The sequence below is a fragment of the Fusarium falciforme genome, chromosome 12 (assembly GCF_026873545.1).
Source record: "Fusarium falciforme chromosome 12, complete sequence".
Classification (NCBI taxonomy): domain Eukaryota; kingdom Fungi; phylum Ascomycota; class Sordariomycetes; order Hypocreales; family Nectriaceae; genus Fusarium; species Fusarium falciforme.
In genome coordinates this window covers 662,476-683,804 of record NC_070555.1, presented here as the reverse complement: position 1 = coordinate 683,804, position 21,329 = coordinate 662,476, and the positions used below count along the sequence as shown (strand labels likewise).

The 21,329-nt window shown below is 50.1% G+C and overlaps 10 protein-coding genes across 10 annotated transcripts; 4 read left to right on the top strand and 6 right to left on the bottom strand.

The window, feature by feature from the left end:
• Positions 1–215: 215 nt before the first annotated feature.
• Positions 216–2,195, bottom strand: NCS54_01397700 (HET domain-containing protein; the record flags this gene model as incomplete). Its single annotated transcript, XM_053159143.1, has 2 exons — positions 216–1,496; positions 1,542–2,195. 2 exons carry the CDS (start codon positions 2,193–2,195, stop codon positions 216–218), a joined length of 1,935 nt encoding a protein of 644 aa, XP_053015118.1.
• A 350-nt stretch (positions 2,196–2,545) lies between these two features.
• On the top strand, positions 2,546–3,168 carry NCS54_01397600 (Hypothetical protein; the record flags this gene model as incomplete). Its single annotated transcript, XM_053159142.1, has 2 exons — positions 2,546–2,938; positions 3,007–3,168. Exons 1-2 carry the CDS (start codon positions 2,582–2,584, stop codon positions 3,166–3,168), a joined length of 519 nt encoding a protein of 172 aa, XP_053015117.1. The 5' UTR covers positions 2,546–2,581.
• Positions 3,169–3,835: 667 nt separating this feature from the next.
• NCS54_01397500 (MFS domain-containing protein) lies at positions 3,836–5,461 on the top strand (the record flags this gene model as incomplete). Its single annotated transcript, XM_053159141.1, has 2 exons — positions 3,836–3,860; positions 3,909–5,461. The coding sequence occupies 2 exons, from the start codon at positions 3,836–3,838 to the stop codon at positions 5,459–5,461; spliced, it is 1,578 nt and encodes a 525-aa protein (XP_053015116.1).
• A 163-nt stretch (positions 5,462–5,624) lies between these two features.
• On the bottom strand, positions 5,625–6,515 carry NCS54_01397400 (CDH-cyt domain-containing protein; the record flags this gene model as incomplete). The annotated part of the gene is made up of 1 exon (XM_053159140.1): positions 5,625–6,515. The coding sequence occupies one exon, from the start codon at positions 6,513–6,515 to the stop codon at positions 5,625–5,627; it is 891 nt and encodes a 296-aa protein (XP_053015115.1).
• A 1,244-nt stretch (positions 6,516–7,759) lies between these two features.
• Positions 7,760–9,716, bottom strand: NCS54_01397300 (Hypothetical protein; the record flags this gene model as incomplete). Its single annotated transcript, XM_053159139.1, has 7 exons — positions 7,760–7,947; positions 8,003–8,104; positions 8,163–8,458; positions 8,506–8,630; positions 8,677–9,011; positions 9,060–9,242; positions 9,290–9,716. 7 exons carry the CDS (start codon positions 9,714–9,716, stop codon positions 7,760–7,762), a joined length of 1,656 nt encoding a protein of 551 aa, XP_053015114.1.
• A 717-nt stretch (positions 9,717–10,433) lies between these two features.
• NCS54_01397200 (Hypothetical protein) lies at positions 10,434–12,331 on the bottom strand (the record flags this gene model as incomplete). The annotated part of the gene is made up of 3 exons (XM_053159138.1): positions 10,434–10,474; positions 10,535–10,713; positions 10,818–12,331. The coding sequence occupies 3 exons, from the start codon at positions 12,329–12,331 to the stop codon at positions 10,434–10,436; spliced, it is 1,734 nt and encodes a 577-aa protein (XP_053015113.1).
• Positions 12,332–12,394: 63 nt separating this feature from the next.
• Positions 12,395–14,171, bottom strand: NCS54_01397100 (Hypothetical protein; the record flags this gene model as incomplete). Its single annotated transcript, XM_053159137.1, has 3 exons — positions 12,395–13,093; positions 13,160–13,355; positions 13,402–14,171. 3 exons carry the CDS (start codon positions 14,169–14,171, stop codon positions 12,395–12,397), a joined length of 1,665 nt encoding a protein of 554 aa, XP_053015112.1.
• A 1,492-nt stretch (positions 14,172–15,663) lies between these two features.
• NCS54_01397000 (Hypothetical protein) lies at positions 15,664–17,709 on the bottom strand (the record flags this gene model as incomplete). Its single annotated transcript, XM_053159136.1, has 1 exon — positions 15,664–17,709. The coding sequence occupies one exon, from the start codon at positions 17,707–17,709 to the stop codon at positions 15,664–15,666; it is 2,046 nt and encodes a 681-aa protein (XP_053015111.1).
• A 459-nt stretch (positions 17,710–18,168) lies between these two features.
• On the top strand, positions 18,169–19,506 carry NCS54_01396900 (Hypothetical protein; the record flags this gene model as incomplete). The annotated part of the gene is made up of 2 exons (XM_053159135.1): positions 18,169–18,427; positions 18,476–19,506. 2 exons carry the CDS (start codon positions 18,169–18,171, stop codon positions 19,504–19,506), a joined length of 1,290 nt encoding a protein of 429 aa, XP_053015110.1.
• A 689-nt stretch (positions 19,507–20,195) lies between these two features.
• On the top strand, positions 20,196–20,981 carry NCS54_01396800 (Hypothetical protein; the record flags this gene model as incomplete). The annotated part of the gene is made up of 1 exon (XM_053159134.1): positions 20,196–20,981. The coding sequence occupies one exon, from the start codon at positions 20,196–20,198 to the stop codon at positions 20,979–20,981; it is 786 nt and encodes a 261-aa protein (XP_053015109.1).
• Positions 20,982–21,329: the final 348 nt, after the last annotated feature.

The window sequence follows — 21,329 nt, the reverse complement described above, 5'->3', positions numbered from 1 at the left end:
ACAGCACGGCTCATCCATCACCTTGCAAACCTACGTCATGTTGCCAGTAGTGGAACTCTTGGGGTGTTGACTGTGTCTATTATTCAACCCCCGTCACAGGGCATTAAGCGAAGTCATCTCTCCTGCTTTTTCCGACTTATTCCTCTTATTATGTTGAGCAATCGTAGCCACATTTCCGTCAGGAGCACCAGTCTTTGCCGTCAAACTTACTTACCTTAGTGAATTATAATAGTTTTTAGTCGGTCACTCAGCCGCACGCCTCCTTTTGCTGCTGCTGTCAAAAGAGCTCGACCGTCCATAAATCCATGAAGATATGCGCCTCCAACCAACTCGCAGTGATAGTCGGACACTGAGCCAGCATCCTTTACCCGCCTGAATATCAAGGGCACACGAGATCTCGGTACTACCCAAATTGTATCTCCCTCTTGTAGGTCCTGTGATCCTAGCCCCAGGGAACCCTTCTCTGTTAAAAAGGGTCGCAGGTGCATCCCATGGGCAAAGAGTGAAGCATATTCAGCCGCCGCGGAACTCGGAAGCTCAGGAGTATCATCCACAGTGGACATCCATGCTTTCCTATCCTTACAGAATTGATCGAATTTATGCTTCAGTTCGTTCCATTGGCGGCGATCTTCCCCCTCAGACATCACCACCGAGTTGACTCTCTCTGCAAACCATTTTGCGAAACCCGCGTCGAGAGGAGACGAATTTTCTATAGGAAACCGACGGTCATTGGTAGTGTTGGTGATGAGAGTTCGCCAAAGTGCCTCCAATCGGTCTTCTCCTGTGGTTGGGTACTGGGTTGGGAGGGACATCAGCATGTTCAACAGCTGTGGAAATGGGCTCCCCTTTTGGATATCTTGCTTTGACTCTCCCCGAAATGAAATCTCATCGACTTTGAGGCCACGAATGATAACGGTCAGGTCGTCTTCGCTGACAACCGCGGGCCAGATGCGTAACTTGGTTTCTCGGGAGAGATCCGCGTCTGCCAGGGTGAAGCACGCGTCTGCACAATATCTCTTGTACCCAGTAATTCGAAGACCGAGGGGTTTGCGGACACTCCAGTCGGGCACCCAGGACGGGAGAGGACGGTCACCAATCTTTACCCTTTGGAAGGATCTGCCCTCAACGCAGGAGAGTATGAGAAGTTCCTCGCAATCGCGGAGAAGCTGAACGGCAACCTTGAGATACGTCTTTGCTGGGCTGCAATCCTCTCTGTATTTTGGGCGCAACAGAGGCATCTTTCTAACATTGACTGAGTCTTCGATGAGCTTAAACAGAGCGTATACTTTATCCTCCTCGTTTGTTGCCTCGAAATCACGGGATCGGATAAGCGTGTGCAAGAGAACATCTGTCCAATGTTCTGTTGCAATGGATTCTCTCTTTGCCTTTAGAACGGTTGGGATACCGTAGTTACGAGCCGTGTTACGTGATATCATGTCTGCAGAGAGGTTATTGAAACGCCCTCTCCAGTCGCTGGTGGAAATGTTGTGGGATGCCTGTCAAAGCACGCTCCAATCCTTTTCATGCCCTCCACAGCGGACAGTGACGTTCTCTGGTAAGACGAGCTCCTGGATTATCCAGGACCTGTTCCAGTATGTCCGATCAAACAGTTTGACAGCCGATTCCCAACAGGACCCATCCTCATCATCATTGATCGAGGCACTGTAGTTGGTAGACGCTGATTGGGTCCCGGATGGTGGAAGGGTCGGGGACTTGGCCAGATGATCCAAGTGGTCGAACGCTCGTTGCGTATGCGAGTCTGCGTCCCCGAGCCAGGCAATGACGCACTTCGCTGACCGGTAGATTTTGCCCATCATGGTACTGACTTGGTGGCTCCGCTCCTGGGGGCCCTCTTGATTGATACATATTGCGTCAATCCAAAACAGTTCCTCCTTCAGCTTCTTGTCCCTTTGCACCTCATGCAAAAAGTCCGAGAGGTTCTTCGTAACCATTACGTTACTATCGTTGACCTGGATACATGATACTCGGTCGTTGGTCATTGATTTGAAGGGTTGCTCGTCTAGAGGCTGTCCCCATCTATACGAGACAGCGTAGTAGCTGGCCGACTTATCGGCCAAGCTCGCAACGGCAAGTTTCCATTTTGCCTGGGTGATGGTTTCGGCCGACGCTTCCAGTGAGACTAAGCGGACCTCGTTGGGCTGGAGGGGAAGCCCGGAATAATCAAGAGTCGTCATCTTTTAGCCGGACGAGAGGTGGCGAGGAGTGACAGGCTTTGGTTGAAGGGACATCTCAAGGATGGATGGGATGCTTTCAGGGCTCAGAAATTTTAACTAAACGCTGAGGGCAACAAAGCAAATAAGACCTCGATCCTGTGAGTGAGGGCTTGGATGGAAATGGAATGGTGATTGGGCACACCCATCGACATGCATGGCAGCCTGACACGGCCTTTAGCTCTGCTGGTGACTGGCGCTTGATTGGTGGCTGATTGATGCGGGGAAGTCCATATCCTCTTAAGATCTTCGAGAGCGCGTCTTATGGCCTGTTCTTACCAATATTTGACTTGCGACTGCTCACTTGAAGGCGAGCCCATCACAGCTCTACTTCGCCACTCTGTCTTTTGATGCATGCCAGCCACTGGTTGCACTGGTCTCTTGCGCCTACCGTCATGTCGAATTCCACCTGCAGCTACCGATTCTCCTCTGAGGGGGGCCGGTTTATCGACTATATAGAGGCTGCTCGCGCAAGTCCTCAGTCCAAGCTGACCACGCAGCCCAATCTCGGCCTGCTAGACATCGTACACGAGAGTGACGAAGGCTCATCAGGCGAGGACCAAGGCTGGGGTGGGCTTGCTCGCTACGTCCAACACTGTAATGACAAGAGAGAACCTGGAGTATCATACAAAGTATTGTTGGTCGTGCGACATGGTCGTGGCGTCCATAACGTTGTGATGGACGAGGTTGGCTCAGCTGAATGGAAGGTAATCAGCACAGCCTTGTTGGCCTGAAGACTAACATCCTTGAATGAGCAAGGCTGACATAAAAGTAGAGACACTGGTCTAAACTAGACGGCGATGGAAATCGCACTTGGTTCGACGCGGAGCTAGTTGGCGAAGGAGTTGAGCAAGCGAAAGCCCTCGGCACTTTATCATGGAAGGCGTCAAACACAAGAACTTCCCTGTCCCTGATGCCCTATGCACCAGCCCACTAGCCCGATGCCTCGAGACAACAAAACTCGTATTCAAAGATGTGGTAGAGGGACACGGGGGAACCTTCAAGCCGGTAGTGAAAGAACTCCTCCGGTAGCGCCTAACCGACCATACATGTGACAGGAGGAGAGCTAGGAAATGGATTACGGCCGCTTACCCAGAGTACGAGTTGGAGGCTACTTTCGCAGAAGAAGATCTCTTGTGGCATGCCGATCGATTAGAGTCGAATGCAGAGCATGTCGCTCGCACGCAGAACTTGCTCGAAGACACTTGGAGTCAAGATTCAGGGACCTTTATCGCCCTTGTCACCCATTCGTTCGCGCTCTCGTCAATACTGGAGGTAATCCATGCACCCCATTTCCGAGTTGGAGAAGGCGTGATGACGGCCTTTTTGGTAAAAGGACAAAGGGGAGGAATGAACTAGATATTCTAAGTACTAGTCATGATTTTTCCTCTCCCTCCATTTCGCCCCTGTTATTACGCTGAGCACTCAGGGTAGCATTGCCGTCAACATTTGCCGTCGTGGCGGCTTCAATGATATCACCCTGGATATCCGGATATACGGATGCCAGCAACGGACATGTCGCCGAATTTTTATATCCGAGCAATCCGTGCCTGGGATTGTGACATTTTGCGCTTCTCCTTAATAACAGCAGCAGAAACTTCAAAATGGTGCTCACCGAGCGAGAAAAAGGTGAGATACGCGCTCAATTGATTAGGTCCATGGCTAACATTGGCGTAGATGAGCGCATCAGCGATGGAGAGGCTACCTTGCAGAACAATGGCATTACAACGCCCGACGAGGAGGAGCTGGCTCGGACAAAATCGGCCGTCTCAATCGCCGAGACGTTCTCGCTGCCTCATGAGATCCTCTTCATCTCGACCATTTGCATGGCCCAATTCATGACCCAAGGAGCTCTAGGAAACTGTCTTAATCTCTTGCACGTTATTGGCGCCTCATTTTCTTTGAGCAACCCGGCAGAGCTCAGCTGGTTGATCGCTGGCTACAGTTTGACAGTCGGCACGTTTATCCTCGTTTCAGGTCGCCTCGGAGATGTGTTTGGCTACAAGCGCCTGTTTCTGATCGGATTCGTGTGGTTTGCTTTGTGGTCAATGATCGCAGGCCTTGCTACGTATTCCAACCATGTACTCTTTGTCTTTGCAAGAGTCTTTCAGGGCATTGGTCCAGCCATTGTGATGCCCAATGGATTGGCGATTCTCGGAGCTTCGTATCACCCAGGCCCTAGGAAAACACTCGCGTTCGCACTCTTTGGGGCTTGCGCGCCAGGCGGTAACGTCTTTGCCGCTGCCTTCGCCGGTCTCTTTGTCAAGGATCATGAAGAGTGGTGGCCCTGGGCATTTTACTCGTTTGCAATTGGTCTGGCTGCTATCGCTGTTTTTGCGACATTCATCATCCCAGATCCCCCTCACAAGCTGTCCTCGTCAAGCATGACATGGAAGGAGATTTTGGATCAGCTGGATCTCCTGGGCGCAACAACCGGCATTACTGCTCTGGTCCTCTTCAACTTTGCCTGGAACCAAGCCCCGATCGTTGGCTGGGAGACACCGTACGTCTACGTGCTCCTCATCATCGGAGTTCTTCTGGTGCCTGTCTTCTTCTACATCGAACTGCGAGTCGCCTCAAATCCTCTCATTCCGTTCGACACTCTAACAAGCGACGTTGGATTTATCCTCGCCTGTGTAGCCGGTGGCTGGGCTTCATTCGGTATTTGGATTTACTACACCTGGGAGTTCTTCCAGCTTTTGCGGGGAGGCTCGCCCCTTCTCACAGCGGCGTGGATGAGCCCTGTCGCTGTTTCAGGCGCAATAGCCTCGCTGACGACCGCGTGGCTGCTGCACTTTACACATCCCGCCTTGGTCATGTTGATTGCCCTCGTGTCGTTCACGGTTGGCACGATTTTAATGATGACTGCCCCTGTTGAGCAAAACTACTGGTTTCAGTCATTCTTCAGCTTGATCATCATGACCTGGGGGATGGACATGTCCTTCCCTGCAGCAACGTTGATTCTGTCAAATTCCGTCAAGAGGGAACACCAAGGAATTGCGGCAAGCTTGGTGAGCACGGTTGTCAACTACAGCATCAGTCTCGGCCTGGGATTTGCCGCAACGGTCGAGGTGCATGTCAACAATGGCGGAGAGACGATGGCTGATCTTCTTTTCGGTTACCGAGCAGCTTGGTACATGGCTGTAGGATTCGCTGGTCTGGGTCTGGGAATTAGCATCATCTACTTTATTCGGAGGATGATGAAGGAAGGCATCACAGGACGCCGATAGACAGATTAAAGGTCGCCACGGTCGCGAACAGTCATCCACTGGTGGAGGCAAAAGTTGGGCATATTTTACATTTCAAGGCTATAGAGTGGCAGTTACCGGGCTACTATACAAGACTTTAGATACACAAGGTGAACTGCAAGGCAGTTCTCTCGATCAAAATAATTTAATCATCGTCGTCACTGTCATCGCCACTGTCGTCCCCGTCTCTGCTCCCGCCTCCACCCCCGCCAATGGCACCTCCCTCGTCACCACTATCTTCGTCACCACTCCCATCCTCGAAAGCCCCTGGGACGGCTGCCACTGCGTTCCCAGAGTCCCCCACGGGGTCAAGTGCCGTGGCTGCAACGGCATCGAACCCTGCAGTCTTGGCCTGTGCCAGACGAGCCGTAAAGGGCCCAAAGCCCCTTTCGTGAAAACCTAGGAATGCACCAGGATCAGAAGGGTCCCCCCTTGGCGGCCTCTCCGACAATGCCCACCCCATGACCGCGTTCCCTGCGGTGGCTTCTGGGCCTAGGCCAAGAGTACTGTCGAGGCAGTTCTCGCAGAGAAAGGTATACAACAAAGAAGTTGAGTTAACAGAAACTCCCTCTGGCAGAGGTCTGACTCGGAATTGTCCCGTAACTTCGGGCGGGTTGTCTTCATTCGTAGCTTGTCGAAAGGATGCCATGACACCTCCTTTGCCATCTGGCCAGACAGCGAGAATAAAGTTGCCCTCCATATCTCCAGTCAAGCCGAACGATCCCCAACCCTGCCCATTCACAAGGGGGAACGAGAGTTGGCCAATGAAGGAGCCGGCGCCAGCACCGGGCTGAGCATCAGGGAGGGCAAAGCCAAAGCCAAACGACGTTCTTGCACCAAAAAATCTCTCCATATTGAGGCCTGTTATTTGGTCGACAAAGGGTTGGGAGAATTGATTGGTGGAGGAGGTGGGCTCGTCATCGTCTTGGGCGAGGGCTAAAGCGGGTAGGAGGAATGCGGTAACGAGGAGATGGTTGGGGTTGACGTGTCGGTGGCGGGCAGGCTGGCGCCGCCGAAGACTGCTGAAGAGAGGCATGTTGGTATGAAAAGGGGGCTGGGTATCTTCTTGATGATGTTGGGAGTGCGTCTGGTGGGGATTGGTGCAATATGGCTACTGGCAGAGAGAATTGGCTGGTATTTATGTGTAGTGAGCTCTGTGGCCAAGAGAATTTGAAAATAACCTCAAACTCCTCGACTCTAGAAGAGGTTGGCGCAATCATCTTGCGACACAGTAGACCTTGGTATGTATCACTCCATTACTACTTAGAATAAGCGATGGTTTGAGGTCAGCCACAAGGCTAAGAGACGTGTAAAGACTGGTGGCTTCGACCTTCAGTCGGTAGTCGAGGAATGTGTCACTTGTTCGCTTGCGATGAGAGGAGAATGGTGCATACTTAAAATAGTTCATGTTTGAACCGGTTACGTTAGAATCACCCTAATTGGCTGCTCAAGATCACGTCCAAACAATTTGAAACAACGAAGAAGAGTCTTTACTTGAAATATGGCATTGGGACTGCCAAGCCCCTACATGAGACGGTTCGAGCCGGAGGATATGATCTGGACCTCTTCACCCCGACATCTTGGCAAGGGGTCAGGGTTTGGGGCCCGACACGAGATAAGAAACAACCAGTAAAAAAGATGCTAAGTGTTTTATGACTTTAGCGATAGGCACTTGGCATTGTTTTGTGCAAGAGCCATGTTTTGCTTTGGGTGGAGAGGCAATTTGCAGAGCTGTGCCTCGGCTCACCACCAGCCAGGATTTTCCCTGTTACTTGTCTCGCCAATTATGAGCATGGCCCAAAAAGAAGTTTCAAATACGGCAAAAAAACATACAACAGCGGGTATTCGCTGATCGTCACCGACTCAACTACTAATCCGCCCCTTACCGGTTTATCTAGGGGAGAGCGGACGGGATCCCGAGTTCTCCGGTAGGTATGATCGTATGTGAGAGTTTGCGCTGTATTTCTTCAACATATTCCTTGCCTATCGATGGCAGACTTTCGAATGATGTGAAGCTCTTTCACCGACGGACGAGCAATGAAGGTTGTCCCAAGCCCCTGATGTCAATACGACTCAATGTTAGAGGCGGGGCTTAACAAATTGAGTCTCTATTTCTGTTTTATGACCCTTGTTTCACTCACACATACCATCCAGCAATATCTCTCGCGCCCTCAGTAATGGCTATCGGGCAGACACAGATCTCCGGTTGTCAAACAAAGCCCGACCACAAGACCAACACTGTTCGTATACTTGCTACATCGTGAAATACAAGTTCCACCGTCAATTTCTTAGAGTAAAGACCAGATTCAAATCTGGCACAGCCGCCGTGAAGACATCCATCTTGTTCTCTAGATACTCCTTTGGGTCATTCCCTGGAGCGAACTGGATATTGTATCGGGACAAGATTTCGGTTGTAACGTAGCGAATCTCCATCAATCCGAGCTGCTTTCCTACGCACGAGTTACGGCCTTGGACTGTCAGAAAATACCAAGATCGAGGGACAAATATACATTTTCAACTCACCCATAGAGAACGGAGCAAATGCGGATGCATCCTTCACCAAATCTGGTTGCGAAGTCCATCTTTCAGGTAGGAATTCGTTCGGCCGCAAAAATACCCTCTCATCTAGCGATGAACAGTGAGACAGAATCCCTCCGTGCTAATAAGTAGTAGGCTCGCTCACCTCGTTGTAGTGTATAACTTGGCACCTGCACAATTGTATCTCCTGGGATAAAGGTGTCGCCAATTTGCAAACCCTCTGGCGGCGTCATGCGTTGAAGGCCTGATGGAACCACCGGGTGCAAGCGGAGGGTCTCATCTATGCATGCCTGAAGAAGCTTAAGGTGAGAAAGAGAGGCATAGTCAGACTTCTTGTGCTCCTTCTTGTACTCATCAATCTCTTCTTGAAGTTGAGAGCAAATATCTAAGCGCTGAGAAAGTTCGTAAAACAACGAGGTAATCGTCACGGCCGTAGTGTCACTAATCATGGTCAACGTATCTGTGGTAGTCCTGACTGGATAACTTACCTTCCGGCCACGACGATCAAGTGAGCGTCTCCGTGCAAGTTCAAAAAGTCTTGCTTGGTTGGTTGCTCCTTCGATTCATAATCCTCCAAGATCCAAGAGAACACGTCCGACACAGGTGGTTCGTTCTACAGACTGTCAGTATCAGTAAACTACAAGTCGAAGATCACTTGCCTTCCTCCTGCGATCGACCTGTTCCCTCAGCCACTGCTGAAACTTGAGGTGGGTATGGTTCACACCAGGGATGGCCTTGAAGAGAGGGAAGAGCCAGATGAGACGAGAAAAAGCTCCAAGCAGTAACATATTCTCATCGCCAAGTTTCATGTAGTAATGCTTCAAGCCATCTCTGAGCATGCCAAAGCTCTGCCCAAAAGCAAGGTCTCCCATGATGTCGAAGGTGTAATAGTGAATCCAAAGCTTGGCGTTGAAGGGCTGGCCCTCCATCTTCTGGAGTTGGTGGAGAAGGAGTTCTGCATATTGCACCACTCTGGTTTCGTAGTCTCGAAGAGCTAGGAACATGGTCAGAATCATTTTCCAGCCGGGTCATGGGTACTTGCCCTTAGCATTAAATGCTTTGTCCCAAGTCTTGCGCCTTTCTGTGTGACTTTTCTTATCCCTATCGGATAAGAGCGAAACCATCGGGTAGATAATGTTGTACCAGGGGCCTTTGATACATGGTGTATTATTGGAGTGAAGAGCGTGTAGCGCTTCTGAGCTGTTGATGGAAATTTCCGAAGGCCCTGTTAGAGTTAGAATTGTGAGTCTGAAATGGGAGTTGCCAACAAACCAATCCTGACCACGTCTCCGTATTTCCTGTGCAGCTCCTGGACTTCTTTGTAGAGGTGCCTCTTCTTTAGTCCCAAGGCCGTGACATAGAGATTCGAGAGTCGAGCTTTGAACGGGCCAGGAAAGACATTGAGTCGATGAAACGCAGCTCGGTAAAGGAGGATACTGCATATGGTGCCAGCCGCGAGTGTAGAGCAATGCTTCAAGGCGATCATGAATGCCTGCCAATGAGAGTCGTTTTCATCCTCGGCTCTCTGCGCAATCAGAAAGGTGGAAGCTGCCAAGGTCCCAAGCCAGGCGACAACAATTTTGTTCGTGTAGATATCCCATTCTCCACGACAAAAGAATACAACATGGAGAATGACGCCAAACAAAAAGACAACAAAGTAGGACTTGAAGTCACCCAGAAGATCAATCAGCAAAGTCATATTGACTGGCTTGTAAGGAGGAAGTAAATCTGCAGGAATGATTGGGTTTTCCTTTGTATTTATACACGCATGTGAATATCCCGCTCATGTCTCAGATTTTCCCTGCTCGCAACAAATCTCCCAGGGAGGGGAAACATCTCGACCCGTCCGATCCCGACAAGATCGAATCAAGGAATGGTATTGCGAGCAGCTGAGACCCATGCCCTGTCTTATTCGGCAGGTGGAGTGTGATAACCGCCAAGGCAAAACCTCGATGAAGCCAATGATGCATCGATGTGGTAATGCTCGGGCTCTGGTTGGCCCAAGACGTTGCATCTCCCATCTACGGCCCGCCCCCCGGCTGCACGAGCGGAATTCCCGCCTTTGACTGTCTTAGCCACCATGCACGAAGGCGGGCACGAGACCCTTGCGCTGAGATACATGTAGTTTGCGTCAATCTTGCAATGTGCGAGTGTACTTCTGGCGGATAATCGGCTCCTCTTTTTCTACCTAAGAGTTGGAATACATTTTTGACAAAACCGCAAGTCGAAAAAGGATGAATAACGCCAAGTGTAGTTGTGTATGACGTATTGACACGAAAAAGATGGTCGAGCCCCTATCCTTCCATCAAATGATAGACATGCATGACACTCCCCAGCCGCTACGACAGCCCATTACTCCATATCGCACACATTTCAGCAAGTTTATGCTGCTTCTATCGGTCCAAGTTCAACCTCCCTACGCCGTTCTTTTTGCCTGCGCAAGATTCTCTGGAGGACCTAGGTAATGTGTTACTTTTTAGTCCCCTCCTGCATGATTACCAAAGAATGTGCACTTACGAAGAGTCGACCCCATTCCAGGAATAACCCAATAATCTGTAACAATGGCCCAATGACCTGTAACAATGCCTCCAGTCCTGGGGCCACTAGGCGGCGAAGGCCCCTCCAACACCGGTTGCAGAGTCTTTCCAGCGTCTTCGACGAAAACAGAAGCAGCAAAGTTGCGCCCATGGCAACAACTGCAGTGAATATCATGTTAATTAGTGTTTGACTGGCCGGTGCCTGGCTCATGCTAAAACCCCCCGTGGCGAAGCTTAGGGGGAGAAACACGACTGTCACGTACGTAAATCGTCTGATGTTGTGGGCTTGCCGCTGGTCAAAGTCGTTACGAGCAATCTGAAATTTCTCGCCAAGTGAGACATTGAAGCTGGAGAAGCTGGCGTAACTGCGTTTGAGCTCCTCGACGCGACGATTATTTTCGATGAGTAGCTTTGAGATGACGCCGCGGTATCTCCACTCATCGTTGTAGGTCCACCGTGGCCGCTCGGACCCGAAATCTTTCTCTCGATGTAGCCACAGCTCGATCTGATCTAGGTTCTCACGAATGTCCTTCTCAACCATTCTGAGGATCCTTTGATATTCCTGGCACCACCAGCTCGCCGCACGAAAGTTGTCGTAGTTAAATTCAGTAGATGACCTGAGGTGGATCTCCTCGGTACCCTGTTGCAGCTTGCCCCCTCCAGGCTCTTGCCAAGCGTAGCGCTTTACATCTTCCAGGATGTTATCCGTGCACTCTCGCATTCGGAGCATGATCCTCCCGAACATGAGGAGCTCCAAAACTCTGCGTTGTCGCCAAGGTCCTTTGGAGTCTGTGGCCCACTCATGGTCTCCTGACCGAAGCATAGCTATCACCTCCCTCTTGGCGTCGAAGTCGGTCATTTGAGGACCAGATTGTAGGAAGTGGCAGGTCCAGTATCGATCAAATAAATCGCCGTCAAATCGAAAGCTCATGGCAATTCTAGTGAGCCTCCCGGAAGCCTCGTTCCCAGCTCGGGGTTGAGGATGGACGAAATGATTGTCTACATTGTTGCTTGCCCCTTTTTTATCGATTTCATAGAATGATAGATGAAATTCAGTTGTCCACTTGTTTAGTGCTCGTGCCGTTACCTGGTCGAAGAACTTGTAGTATGAGATGTGTCTCTTGGCGAAAGTCTCCATATGTAGATTTTCGGAAGGAGTCTGGCTGTAGACTCTGTTCGCGTCTGGGCATGTAGCAAACAAAACACAAAGCCTCTTCTTAGCGTTACTCGGGGACCTTCTCCTGTGCATGAACCTCTCGAGCTCGGTCGATGTCTGGAACTCTTGGATGAGGTCATCTAGGCCCAGCACCCTCTTTCCCGACATCTTGGACCGGGCGACGTCGATAACCACAATTCTTTTCGGCCCCTGTTGCATCGTGTCGCGGGGCGATGGTAAACTACCACCATCAATACTCGAAGCCGAGCTTGAGTTCTCGCTCCTCACAGACGTACGCGAAAAGAATTCCGGTTCATTGTAAAGCCACTCGTCTGAGAGCTCTACTATTTTCTCCGGGTCCGTGACGTTGTTGAGCGGGAAACTGTGCTTCATGGAGTTGATCATAGGGCCAGTCGAGCCTCTTTCCTCGTCCCGGTGCTCCAGGAGCTCTTTGAACAAGTTTAGAAGCTCGGTATCTGAGTTCGATGTGGCTGCTGTCTTCTTGGTGATAATATCATTGCAGTGCGTTTGTGGAGCACCCTCAGCAACGGAGGCAGGACGCCAGTATTTCCAAAGAATGAATGGAATATCGAAAGAAACTCCCCAGTATGTATCCCGCATGACCTCATCATCATAGAGAATCGGTTCATTATTTTGGTCAAGTTGACCGGAGATTAGCCCATTTCACCAAACGCTTTGCATCAAGACCGACGTAGAACGCTCGCGCATTTCTTTGGCAGAAGGGTGGTTGATACGCTTCGCGGCCTGGGCCACGATGAATGCTAAAGCAAATCGCAGTGGCTCATCCCAAGTGGTGTCATCGTTTTCCTCATGATAAACTTGAGAGTCCACAAGGTTTCTCCATACATTGATCTTGTTCTGCCAAGGGTCATGGTCATTCTCTGCCCCAGGCTTGTCGAAGAAACCTATATCCATGGCATGGAACAACCCGACATCTTTGGTACGGAGCAGAAACTGGTTGTGTGCAGGACTCCTGGAGACAGCAATCATTTGTTTTTTGGATATTGAATTTTCAGTGGTAAAGCGCTTGAGAATCTGGTCCTGAACCTGAACAGAAGAGTAATCCTTCGTTTTGGCGCTCTTCTTGGTGGACCCATCACCGCCCTCGTCCTCCAGACGAACGGCTACATTGAGCTTTGACTTTAGACCCAGGTTCTCTGCTGACTTGAGAGCACGCCAGATGAAGACGTGGTCAGTGAAGTAAAAGCTGTGCGTGGGCTCTTTGTTGTAACGAGGAAACGCGTAGCGGCCAAGCTTGTTGCGCTGGTCAAGCTCTTTGGTCCAAGCCTGGACAGCCACCCCCACCTCGTTTGGGACCTTCCAGTTGTTGTCTCGGGCGAAAAAGTCCCCAGCTTTGATGATCTGGAAGGGCACTTCGACTAATCACTTCGGAGCGAGGTTGGCGTTCTCGTCCCACTTGTCGATCACCTTGCCGCTGACCCAGCAATGGGGAGCGAAAGGATTCTCAGAGAGGTTCCTGTATTTCTTGCCAAACAACCACTTCAAGTGTCCGTTGCAGGTCTTCAGAATCCGTTCCGTCATCCAGTAAATATAGACCGACTTGCTTGGGCGTGGAATGGACTTGAAATAGTCCAAGGCCAGGAGTGAAAACTCGAAACAATAGCTACATGTGTTAGTGAGCCATGATGAACCATCTGACGATTACTCACAAACTGGCTGCCGTTGCAACTCGATGGCCGTCCACATCCCCACACGTGAGGGCGAAGGCAGGTTCTTCGCTTTCATCATTCTCAGAAATGACGGGAATACTGCAAACTGAGAGATCATGTTCCAGATTCCGCCGCAGAGCCTGGTTGACATCTGGATCATTGACGAAGGAGTGCTCCTCGAAAGGGTCGTCGTTGATTCGCTGGCTTGTGGTTTCAATGTTTGCAGCCTTCATAGTGGAATAGGCGTGTGAGTTTCGATTGGGAAGAAAATCAAGGTCATAGGCGAATGTAACCTTCAGTGACTTGTCGGCTCGGAGATGATCCAAAGCCTTGTCGCTCCATGCTATCTCAAATGTCTTGGCTCTCCGCTTGCCCGCCCGGTGGTCCTGAGTACCACTTCCGTCTGCTTGTATATCTTGATCGCCTTCTCGCTCCTGTCCACGATTGTCACCTTCACTTTCCCTTTCTTCGTTTTCGACTTGTTTGAATGTAAGAAGTTCGCCGTTGGAGCAAGCACGGATAAGCAAGGCCACTTCCCCCTCATTGATGCGGTGAGATCTCTTGATGCACGTGCTGTCCTCCAAGAGTTCGGTTTGATAGGCCTTGTCCATTGGATCGGCCTCATTGAACTTATTCCCAGCATCAATGAAATCAAGTTGCCGAATGAGCAGGCCAGGCATCATTCTCAACGTTGGAGTCTGGCTGTCGATCTCCAGGAGGAGGATTTCGTAGGTCTGGTATATAACTCCACCAGACGCAAAAAACTGCATCTTGATCCTTGAACCGTCTGCTGTAATGATGGAAAAACGCGGCCAGCGATCATGGACGAATTTGGTCGATCGCTCATCACTGACGGAAAAGACGTCGAGTGTCGGATCAATCCCTATAGTCTCGCCAAAGTCGAAGGGCAAAGAAAGAAGTGACCTGATACGATCAACAACGAAATAGGGTTCTGAGATGGTCGGGTGGTCGACACAATAACCAAAATCTTGCTCGGGGAAGTGCCGCCATATACGCTGTAAGCGTCCAGAGTCGCTCACAGTTGCAGTAACCCCCTCATCGCCAAAGGAGTACCCCACCGACGGTCTTAGCGCGTTTTGCAGGGCAGATATTGCAGCGGCGGCAGCCTCCATTGTAAGTTTGTGTAGTTGATGAGATCCCGCCAATAGAGAAAAGGCTTCTGGTTGGACGATTACTAGGAATAGGAAAAGATAAGAGTTCCAATAAATCGTGTTTGGAGAATAATGTTGTCGTCCATGGCCGATGGGGACCCTTCCATACTGACCAATATAAGTCATCTTTCCAATATCTTGCCAACCCTTAAATAGAATGCCACTGGGCGCCTCATTTTCGGTGGCGTGCATGCATCCAACTAAAGCAGGCTCTGGTAGTTCTCTTCAGGTATTCACCGATTACTTGACCGGTGATGCATGGCACCGAAAAGTGTTGATCGCCAGGAAGCAGGCTGTGATATCGTTGGATATGAATCGGCGCTGCAAATGGTGTAGACTCCGCTCACGATGTGCCAAGAAGCCACACCTGAGTGATATTGATTCAGTAACCAGTAAGCAGCCTCAGTTACAGACTTTCGATGACCAGTATCGGCTTAATACCTGAACTCGGGGCTACCTTGCAGGCGGCTGAGATCCAAAGACATAATCTTTGTTCCGCTTCCGCAGATCACCAAGGAGAGGGCCGGAAAGCTCTCATTCTATGCGGTGGCGTTCAATACCGGAACTGCCGTCTTGCAATGAGACACTGCTCAGCCGCGGCTTTCCGGTCTCCCCTCCCCAGATCTGCCAAGACCGGGTTGGCTTTCTATCTTGACGCACTAGGAGCTTGACGGGAGCCTTGTCATACCCAACACTGATGGGTCTTTAGAATTCCGGCCCGGAACTTCCTTGGTTATCATCACTGAGGAGCGGGTAACCGCGATAAAGGGAAAGACTGCTTAGGTGATGTAATTTTCCAATTGGTCTTTCATGCCACGATGTCTTCGCCACCAGGGCCGATGTTTGCTACGATGATGTCATGGTACAAAAAGAAAATAGAGAAATAGGGCTTGAAAGCAACTCTAGCTAGTCATTCTCATTGAAGGGACTCCATCACCAACGGGACTCCGATCGCATGCACTGGTTACATTGACTTGGGTCTAAAACATTCAGCAGTCGTTCTATCATCCGTTCGGCTAATGTGTAGCATTGTAGGGTTTTATTATGAATGTATTTAGATAACAAGTTGCAAGTCCAAGCTTCCTCTATTCTACTCCCTAAACTGTCCAAACCAAATGCTATCATCTGGCCTCGTCCCTGTTGCGACGCCCTTTCTCGCACACATCTCTCGATGTTCAGGGTCGACTTCCCATTCACCCATCACATCCGATTTCACAAGGAATTGCATCACCATGCCTGACTCAGCATGCCATGTGTTGTGACAATGAAACGCCCACATCCCTGGATTATCCAGGACTACCCTGATGATGGCCCATGCGTAGCCTTCGACCGTGATGGTATCTCGACGCAGTGGATTCTCGAGCAGGTTGTGTTCTTTGAGGTATTTTGGCAGCTCAGTAGAGTTTGGAGGATACCCGCTATTCCCTTGCAAGAGGACAAAGAACTTGTGGCCGTGGAGATGGAAAGGATGGGCACCGTCATCAAAGTTGTTGATGGAGATGTCAATGGTGCGAACTTCTGTCGTTTCAAGGACCAGTTCCTTCTTGCGATCAAAAACTTGTTCGTTCACACTAACAGCACCTCTTTCAACAGACCCCTTGACACCCGCATCCAGATATCGGTGCAGCGATGGATGCGTAGCATTGCCATGCCATGTCGAGTCATTGAAGAAACCTCGAGCTAGTCGCCAGTCGCCGATTTCAAAGTTTGCTCGCAACACTATAAAGTCATCTGCTTGGGGTGGAGATATTGACTCGGCAGGACGAAGGGCAGTGGTGTTTAGATCCCGGCATATGACCTCGATGGCTTCGGACCATTCTTTGCTTGTAGGTTGTTCCGCTGGAGGTGCCGAGTCTGGTGATGTGTAACGTATTATAGCCCTTAGTTCAGGTTGAAGATGCATATTCTCTCTCTTGAAACAGTGTGTCACCATTCGCGCTCTCATCCAAAACACTGGGCTGGATGAAGTAACGTTGGTTTCCAGCACCACGCTGTATCTTTGTGCTGGGAGGATGTTGACGCGATGGAAAGTCTCTGGATGAACATCCGTTCCATCGACCTCGGTGATGTAGAACGGATGCTCATCAAACTGGATCTGAAACTCGGCAAACGCTCCAACATTGATGATGCGCAGCCTGTGACGCTTTCCAGCTTCGAGATCGATCTTTGGCGTTGATACGTTCGTGGTATCGCACGGCCAACCCAAAAAGTCCGAGCAATCACGGACACCACGTCCGTTGATCAACGCGTTGTCGGGTACGGGCTCGTCGTTTTCCTGATCAGGAGCAAGGTAATCCATCAGAAGCTCTGAAGTCAAGTTGTGATAGTGATCCTGCACCATGATAACTCTGTCGGTTGCATAGTCAAGCTTCTGCAGTTCCCGCTCTTGTTTTGAGTGAACAACCATCGGCCCTAGTAGACCATCAGAAGCCTGGGCACTGTGATGAGCATGGTACCAATATGTGCCATGTTGACCTTTGACGTTGAACCGATAGGTAAAGTTTGAATTGGGCGCAATCGGGCATTGCGTAATGCCCACAGTTCCATCCATATTGTTGGTGCCGTTCTGAAATATACCGTGGAAGTGTATGGCAGTTGCATTGGGTGCTTGATTCATAATGTGTACAACAATTATATCTCCCTCATTGCATTCAACCAGAGGACCAGGGAATTGGTTGTTGATGAGAAACATTGGGCGGTAGACACCATCTGGGTTGAGGGTAGCTGTTGTGATAGTCCAGAAATATTCTCGGATTATCGGATGAGCGTCAAAATCCCATGAGGGTGAGAGGATGTACTCATCGGGATCCCTAAGTCGAGGTGCAGAAAGGGTATCTTCATGGTGTTGAATGACTGATGGCGATGATGATGGTGACACTGTAGTCTCTGAGTAGTCGTCATTATGGGCTGGCGAGGATGTGATGAATTGGCTGAGGGTGAAGACTGCTAGAGTGAAAAGGGAGAAGATGCAGAGAACGGAAAGTAAAAGTCTCTGAAGCCAAGCTGCCTGAGTCTCTTGTTTGTAGATCAGGTCGTCGGGCTTCTCCTGGTTGTCTTGCAGAAACCAGGTGTTGTCAGCGTCACAGCCATCTTGCCTCACCCACGGCACCCTCTCTGCATCCAACTCTCCAGCCATTGTTGAGTCGATGTTTGCAGTGTAATGTCCATTCTCCTTTTCCAGTGAAGAAGGGCACCTCTCACAAGCCAGCTAAACAATCATCTCCACCCTGGTTGTTCTCACGAAGTGGAGGTGACAGGGGTGGCCAAACTGACGTCAAGTCGGATACGACGGCACGCGAGCACCGCGCGTTTCGAACCTTGAGCCTAGGGTCCTTAACACCACGTGCTTAGAGTTTGTGCCCGATTGGAACTTTTTTATCCTGGGGGCCATATGGAGGTTGGAAGTGTCACTCAACACCAAACATGTTACGTTGACCGACGGTGGAGACGTGCGAGCTCCGTTCGGCACAATATCCGTGACAGGATGCACATGGCAGTAACCACACAGACGAAGAGACTATAGATATCATATCAAGGTCACATCTTGGAGTTGAGTTGAAGGTCAGCCACGCCAACCTCACCCGTCACGCTCACGATGCTGTTTCAAACCGCCACCCTTCTGGCCGTCGCTGGCCTAGCGCTTGGCCACTCTCCTTACTCTCCTCCTGACAAGCCTCACGGCGACAAGTCAGGATGGGAGACCAAGTACACGGCTACCGGTACTTCTGAAGTTGCCGCCGCTGCTGCGACTGCAAAGACCAGCAGCCCGACTAGCAAGGTCCGAGGCAAGGCATTTGATCGCATTGCTATCATCTACTTTGAGAACGAGAACTATGACAAGGCCTTTGGAGATCGTAAGCAATGTATTCCCTCTTGACTTTTATAAAATCTAACAAATACAGCCAACTTTGCCTGGTTCAGATCGAAGGGCATCACCCTCTCAAACTACTTTGGCGTCACCCATCCTTCTGAGCCCAACTACATGGCCGCCATCGCCGGTGACTACTTTGGCATGCAGAACGATGACTTCAACCGCAACCCTCGCAACGTCTCTACTGTCATTGACTTGCTCGAGCACCGCGGTATCTCTTGGGGACTTTACCAGGAGGACCTGCCCTACTCTGGTTTCGAGGGTTTCTCTTGGGTGAACCACAAGAACGGCGCCAACGACTATGTTCGCAAGCACAACCCTGCCGTTCTTCATGACAGCATTGCTTTCTCTGAGAAGCGCTTGTCGCAGATCAAGAACGTGTCTTTGGTTGATACCTCACGATCCCTGTTTCATAAGGATCTCAAGGAGAACAAGCTGCCTCAGTGGATGTTTATCACTCCCAACATGACCTCTGATGGCCATGATACCTCTGTTACTGTGGCTGGTAACTGGTGCCGCAAGTTCCTGGAACCTCTCCTGAAGGATAAGCACTTTATGGACAACACTCTTGTCTTGATCACCTGGGATGAGAACGAGACGTATGCCAACCAGAACCATATCCTTGGTATCTTGCTTGGCGATGCCGTTCCCAAGCATCTTGTTGGCACCACCGACAATAACTTCTACAACCACTACTCTGAAATCTCTACGGTCCAAGCCAACTGGAACCTCCCCACACTTGGTCGATGGGACGTCGGCGCCAACGTCTTCCAACTGGTGGCTTGCAAGACTGGTGACAAGCTCCGTCGATGGAAGTCTCACAAACTGGACAAGATGTTCTACAACGTCTCTTACGCGGGTCCTTTCAACACTGCTGGTGGCAATCATCAGTATCCCGCTCCCAACTTGGATCTTGAGCACAGCTTCTCTGGACGCAAGGTTTTTGAGCCTATTCGTAAGGAGTGGCACAATAGCCATTCTCCTACTTATTACAAGGATAGCATTGAGGTGCCGGATGGATTGAGCCCTCCTAAGGGCTACGAGGCTCCTAAGTCCAAGTAAATGGGCGTAGCAAGCTTGTAGATAGATCGACTTCAGCTTGACCTAACAACAATAAATACAAGCTCCTAGTTGCTAAACGCTTTGTTTCTTTTGATTTCCCCCTAAGTTGTAGTTTTTTTCAATTCCGTTTCCCAGACGTGAGAGACCATGTAGTCATCAACAATAATACATTAAAACCCAATACCGTTTGAATCCGCCATTGGATCTCTTCGCCTGACGTTGAAAGGCACGGCTCATCGCCAAGCCACGGCCAGATCGCCAAGTTCATCTCAAACCAGGATCTTGATCGGCTTCAGCGGCATCGTGGACCCTGCGCCGCTAAGACTGGCTTCCAGCCAGGGGCAAGCGAATGAGACACCGTAAGTTGGTCAGCACCTGTGGGGCGGCCGCTAATGGTCTGGACCACCCTGTAGGAACGCGAGGTTTCGCCATGTGCTCCTGAGAACTTTTGTAGATTATCACAAGCAGCGATATCCGGCAGGATATTGCCGAAGAGATGCAACACTATCCCAGTTTGTCACCGAGGGATCAACAAGGACGCATTTGGCCGAGGAAGGAAGGTAGAAATGCAATTAATGGCAGTTCGATAGACCTTCGCGTCAACTGAATGTCTATTGCTGGCTTTCAACACATTCTGTCCGGTTTAGACCAGCCAACCTACTCTTAACATCAACCATTTGTCACTCATCATGAGGTTTTCACATAGCCCAGCCCTCAAGCGGTTTCTCTCCGACTTTACGCTCGGGTTTTCCGATGGATTGACTGTCCCCTTTGCCCTGACGGCAGGGCTCAGTTCCTTGGGCAAAACAGACACGGTCATTTCTGGAGGTCTAGCAGAGCTTTGTGCGGGCAGCATTAGTATGGGAATTGGTGGTTATCTGGCAGCTCGCGATGAAATTCCCTCCCAGACCTGTCGTCAATCCGACTCAGTCGACGATGAAGAAACGAGAGGCATCCTCAGCTACGACTCAAACAGGGAAAGCGATGATATTTCAGAGCCTAGCGAAAAGTCTCAGTCTCGAGCTGAGGAGCTTGTACGACAACACCTGGAGCCCTTGGATCTGCCTCACTCTGCCATCACGTCGATTATCAGCACTATCCAAGAGGAGGTGACGGGCCTTGAACGTGCCGCTCTAAGGTTACAGTCCTATCGAGAAGATACTTCGTCTCCCTCAGCATCTTTCCTTCCATCACCCATTATATCTGGACTTTCAATCTCCCTGGGATACACAGTTGGAGGTACCATTCCTCTCTTCCCTTACTTCTTTGCCAATACGGTGGGCCTGGGCTTACAATGGAGTATTGGACTTTGCTTGATTGTGCTGTTTGGGTTTGGTTTCGGGAAGAGCTGGATTTTGAAGAGCCAAGATTCCAGTGCTCTAAGATGTCTCTTTGAAGGGCTGCAAATGTTGATATTGGGGGTGGCAGCAGCAGCGGCAGCAGTTGGGTGCGTGCGGTTGGTTGGAGAGACGTGATATTATTCTTTCGGGATTTCACACAAGTAAAGGAAAGAACCAACTGTCTAAACAACAGCTCTCATCCCATCGCCGATTTTTGTGGTGTTTTCAAAAGAGGCCATTTGCAACAATGACAAAGAACATAATTATCACTACACGACGGCATCAAAACGCAATACCTCTAAACGCGTTGAACTAGAACGCCCTTTCCGGAATATGCTTCCAGGACGAGAAATTATTGTTACCCTCCAAAAGGTCAGCTCGTATACTTGAGCTCAACCCTTCCTTAAGCGGGTATATTTGGTCTGAAATCCGGGGAAGAAAAACAAAAAGATTTATAAATGAAATTTTCAATCCTTTATTACT